Genomic DNA, 5,777 nt, shown 5'->3' with positions numbered 1-5,777 from the left:
TGCTTGGAGAACTCGGGACATCTGACCTCGAGCCCTTTCTTGGAGAATCCCGGTATTCCTTCTTGCAGAATATTCCAAGTGGTAATATTCTATCTTGGAGATTCTTCTTCTATTTTTATGGTACTGACTAAAATGTCTTGTGGCTGTGTTCGCCGTGGAGTTTTTACTGAAAACCAAGAAAAAATACATGACAATTCCGTCCCCCTCACCTAAAAACAAATGAATGTTTCGGTCAGAATTGTGTGCGCATGTCTGACCGGCGCAATGCAAATTCACCAACATAACCTTCAAGCAGTCTGTCTATTGTGATTTATCTAGATACGCCTTTAATTTTGAAGAATTTCATTATGCTATAGTTTGATAAATAGCAATCACATGTGACGAAATACAGTAATCGATATTAGTACATTCCCCGTGATAGATAGCAGATTCTGACAATTGAAAACAGTTGTTTAGTCATAGTTCAATCAACTGGGCTCAAAAATTTACTCCTCAGAACTCTTATTTTGGCTTTGTTAATATAACAAGCATCAATTGTGTTTCCCGCACATTCCAAACAGTTGAGAAGAACACAGATTGTGTTACACAACAAAGAGCCCAAATAGAATAGACCTCGTCTTTGAAAGAGTCTATCTGTAATTTGTGTCTCAAAACAAACTCAATAGTCGTCATGTTCAAGATTTGTGAAGTGAGACTGGTCAAAATGGACATTATTGGCTCTCAAAGTCAGAAATTATTAAATATGGAAGGACGTCAAGGTAAATTCTACCTCGATGGCTTCGCCCCCCATGAATTCCTCAAGTTGACAAATCTTATCAGTGTAAGTTCTTTTATTGTTATATTTTGTATACGAGGCTGTCTATGTATATTACATAAATGTGTTTTGGGCTGTTTAAAATCTCTCTGCATGTAAGAAACAGAATTCTGGTACCTCTCCCCCCTCCCTACGTGGTACGTATCACCCAACGATTTTGGATGAGGAAGAATCAAATGAGAATTGATGGAGAATGGCCAAATGAAGAAGATCTGAACGAGGAATGGTCAGAATTCGTTTGATTCTTCATGAAGCTGAAACTAGCGAAAGATTCGCCAATGGAAAATTCCATTTAGGCGAGTCTAGGGGTATACAAATATTTTGAAGTCATGTACAAACTCTTTCGCATCAAAAAAATTGTACATATGATTTTTTGGCTTTCACACCCTTAAAAGTTTCGTAAATTGAATCTTCCGCTGGCAAATATTCAATCAGTTTTAGCTTCATTGATTCTTCTCCGATGGACCAATCTCCTTAGGGCCAGTATTTGGTTAACTTAACCAGCGTTAAAACCTCGATTAAAGTGAAGGTTAAGATCTCTGATTGGTTGAACTCGGTAGTGGGAGGGCTTTTAACCGTGGTTAACTTAACCAAAAAACTGGCCCTTTGGCTTGAATCTCCTGCTAGACCCTTATGCTTTATCTTGTGCTTGAGCCTTATGCCTGACTCCTACGCTGAACGCTCACACTTGACTCTCATGCTCGACATCCAAATTTGACTCTTGCAGAAAACTCTTGGCACAAACCTCCCAACGATTGTGGTCGATTGGATCATTCTACTGACAGCAGTAAAGAGTTTCCAGAATATCTCATTTAGTAGTCACAATTAGCGATCAATGAAAATTTGTGGAATGAACAATTGATTGCACCAAATTTGATGGAATTATTTTGCAAATTATTCACTTTTGTCTGAAGAATCTTTCAAGCGGGGCGAAAAAAGTTATCTGTGTAGAGAAGGTCCCCCATAGTTAATTTCTGTCACTCAGTCTGTGAAACGGACTATAAAAGTTATGTTGTGTCTGCAAGATACCGAAAAGTCTTGCAGACTAATTGCAGTATCTTGCATATTAGTCAGGCTGTCATACTTGCAGACGCATTTCGCAAGTTTGCGGCTTGGTTTTTTACCCCAAAGTCTTTCGATAATTTTGTAAATTCTACGAAACATTGAACTTTCTCAATGAGAAAATATCAAAGTGAGTAGCAAAAGAAGACTCCGGATAGTTCTCATTGTTTTGAGCGGGAGTTTTGAATGCAAGAATCATTATCGTACCATGTTAGTCCTCTTGATTGATTTCATGACGTCGTCATTCTAAAACTTCTGTACAGAACCATGGAGGAATCGTGATGTCGCCGGACGACGAAACTATCATCCTTTCGAAGCCAGAGCAACCTTCAGATATCAAAAACTCCCCACGATTTCACGTTAACTGGTTATATGATAGCATAAGAGAGAGCAAACTGCAGGACATTGGCAAATATTTGTAAGTTTTGAAGAATTCCCGTCATCACTAGAGGTTTGAATGAGATCATAATTTTAATAATTAGGTCATGTGACACAAAGACATACTTTAATTCTTTCATTCAAATATTGCGTTAGCACAGATGGGTGAAAGAATTCTGACTGCGGTTTGTAAGTCAGTGCAAGAAAATGCTGAGATAAGGACAGGCCAGCATTGCTGGAAAACCTACCAACGTAATTCTTGAATGGCCCCGAACATCAATATAGCATTTTTTTTACAAAATCACCTGTTACATTCAATGGAATCTATTCATTTTTTTGACACATATGATGTCTTTCATCAAAACCTTGTCTATAGAAATTCTAATTTCCAGATTCTTAATGTACGATATACGTATTGAATTCCATTAAGTTGTAATATAAGAATCGAATTACATTTTGTGGAATTTAAATTCAACATTGTAGAATTTAAACTTGTAAATGATCAATCCGTTCAAGACAAACTAAAAAAGGTTTATTTTCTCATAAGACTGTTATTTTAGTACTCCTAGATTAATTATTATCAATGATACTAGACTGCCGATTCAGCACAAACACAACCAGAATTCTTTTATTCATATTAATTTTCGTTTACAATTTATCTCAAATTTTAATTTTCAAAATTCAAGTTATGGTTATACTACTTTAAATTTAGAAGAGATACCTGAGGTGTCAAGCATACCCAACCGTGTCAGTGATACAGTAGGCCTCCACAAATTTCGTAGTAGGCCATCTTTTACTTGAAATATGACAGTCATATAGTAATGCCATCATAATTTTCTCTGTATAATGGACAAAATTTTCATATTTACACCTGCTATATGACGGTCATATGACGTAATTCTGCACAGCGCTAATCATCACACATCCTCCATCTCTGAAATTTTCATTATTCTTATAGATTGCCAAAACAAGCGCACGATACATCCAAAGCGATCACTCCCCCATCATTCGCACAGGAAAAGACTGCAGTCTTTGAAAAGAAGAAGTTAAACTCACTAACAACTTCTTCACCAAAGACTGAAGTCTTTGAGCAGAAGAAGTTCAACTCAATAACAACTTCTCCACCAAAATCCTCCACGAGCATATACCACGACAATTGCACAAGCACTTTGTCAGAGCAAAAATCGTATACTAAACATTTGAGTGCGAGTGCCCCCAGTCTTGAGCAGTCTGAGCCCTCTGATATCGAGGAGAATGTATCACCTAATGTCCGTAAAATGAATCGAACTGAAGGGGATAAATCAATGGGTGGGTCACAAGGAACAGCTCCTGAGGAGTTGTCCAAAGAGAACAAGGTAAAGGTTCAGTTACTATTAAAGATATCAAGTTTGTTTTTTCGTAAGTTCTGAAAATCTTGGATTCTCCAGGAGAAGAAGAAGATTAAGAAGCAAGAAAAAAAGAAACGAGCTTATTCCACTGGCCCAGGGAATGCTTTAGGGGAAAACCAAGAGAAAAGGAAGAGGAAGAAGAAGAAGTCCTGTATCGACAGCAGTCATTCTTCATTTGAGCAGGAGGTGGAGGGCCACCGATCGTTCGAAGTAATTGAAGGTCCTCCGAATGGTTTCAATTCTCTTGGTAAATCTGGGGGTTCTACATCTCCAGAAATGATCGATGACTCGACGAATGAAGGAGGGGAAAAACCCATCGTAGAGGTTCTTTTGGATACCGATTTCAGTGACGAAGAGGTAAACTGTGAATCTGAAACGCACAATGAATCTGATCCTATTGGGGAGACGAATCCTCCAAAGGAGAAGGCACATTCACCAAGGGAGGAAAAACCTGATAAGATGAAAAAGTAAGAGAATTTCATTCGTAATACTAAATGCATTAGGGGTATCGGGAATAAAATGGCCACATTTAAAGTTTGAAGGGAAGTACAGAAAATTGAGAAACAGGAAAATGGTGTCTTGATATTTTTGAAATATTATTTCTCTCAGTTTGGACATAATGCATCTATTTTCTTGAACAATGAACAATGGAGTGAACATTTTTTCAATTTTCAGTATTTGTGATTTGTCATTCATTCCAGAATGAGGGAAAATAAGAAGAACAAGAATTTGAAATAAAAACTAATTGGGATTCCAAATTTCATAGGAATCTAGAGAGTAAATCTGAGTGTTTCGTGTAGTTAAATGTAGGATTTTCTTCGTGATTTCAGCTAAAAATTTTCTTTTTGATGAATATATTCTCAATAATATTCCCATTTGTTCTACCTTAGGCCTTCAAAACCGAGATTTTTTTATTCTTACGAGGAGAATAAGAGAATCTTGCAATACCTTGCTGATCATAATCTGCTTTCTGACACTGGTTGTGGTTACGTTTGGGAGAAGATAGCAGCATCGGAGGTACGTTTTAACCCCAAAATGTTAATGCACAGCGTTTTTTTTTATTCCCTATTCTCAACTTTTATTAAATATTTGAATATAGCCACAGTCGTGGGTACTGGTGAAGATGGATATTTCAAACATTAAAAAAAATTATGAAATTAATTGAAGTTTTACGATCAATGCATTTACAACGAATCACTCTAGAATAATTCTGTAAATGAAAAAAATGATTGAAAAGGTTTTACCTTATATTTAGACACAATTTCACTTAAATTATGAAATAAAAAATTACCAAATCATTCATATGCATTATTGTGAATTTATTATTATTTCAGGATTTCCAAAATCCACCGCGTAACGCCAGTGGTCTACAGCAGCACTTCAACAAAATTCTCCTTCCGAATTATCACAAATATACGACAGACCCAAACGTCATCGCTGCACTCGCTAGAAAGGAGAAGAAAAAACTCAAAAATATCATTGGTTACTTCAAGACAGGGGAAAATGGGAATGCTAGCGACAGCTCTTATCTGTCCCCTTGAATATATGAATATGTTCATGGTCTTTTTTTTTACTTTCATATCATTTTTTGTGTAAACGGAGAACGTATAACATTTCATCACTATGGGACAATCATACTTCATTTATGGGACGATCACATCATGCTCATTATTCCACTGTTATATTTCCGTTCAAATTATAGAATTTTTTGTAATGATTGGTATAAATAAATATTGAACGCAAAATTGCAGTCTGAAAACCAGGGTTGGGCCGGTATAATACGTAAACGTTTTTGGCATTCGATTTATGTATTCTTCATAAAGATGGCGGTTCTGAGATGAGTGTTTTTGAAATTTGTCCATAGTTAGACGATTTCTCAGATCGAAGTGTACGAATGTCCAATCAGAAAACAGTCAATTCGGGCAGTAGATACTGGTATTTTACGGAATTTTAGTATTCATATTATTCACTATTTGTTTGCCCCAAGTGAATTCAGTAGCGAAGTGGTCAAACGGTTAAAGATAATCGGGCGAGCCCGAAGGGTTGGAAAAAAAGCAGCCATTTTTTTCTTTTTTTTACGTATTCCTTAAATGATGGAAAAGGCGTGTGCAAAGTTTCAGACTGCTGGGGAGCAT

At 36.6% G+C, this 5,777-nt stretch overlaps 1 protein-coding gene across 1 annotated transcript; it reads left to right on the top strand.

Moving 5' to 3' along the window:
* Nucleotides 1-286: 286 nt before the first annotated feature.
* On the top strand, nt 287-5,451 carry LOC107047008. Its single transcript, XM_015269735.2, has 6 exons — nt 287-820; nt 2,140-2,294; nt 3,213-3,609; nt 3,682-4,109; nt 4,533-4,659; nt 4,977-5,451. Exons 1-6 carry the CDS (start codon nt 671-673, stop codon nt 5,181-5,183), a joined length of 1,464 nt encoding a protein of 487 aa, XP_015125221.1. The 5' UTR covers nt 287-670; the 3' UTR covers nt 5,184-5,451.
* The last annotated feature ends 326 nt before the right edge of the window (nt 5,452-5,777 follow it).

Source organism: Diachasma alloeum, unplaced genomic scaffold (assembly GCF_001412515.2).
Source record: "Diachasma alloeum isolate Michigan unplaced genomic scaffold, Dall2.0 Dall_scaffold_13366, whole genome shotgun sequence".
Lineage (NCBI taxonomy): Eukaryota > Metazoa > Arthropoda > Insecta > Hymenoptera > Braconidae > Diachasma > Diachasma alloeum.
The sequence above is the reverse complement of the archived record's forward strand: the minus strand, read 5'-3'. Positions and strand labels throughout refer to the sequence as shown.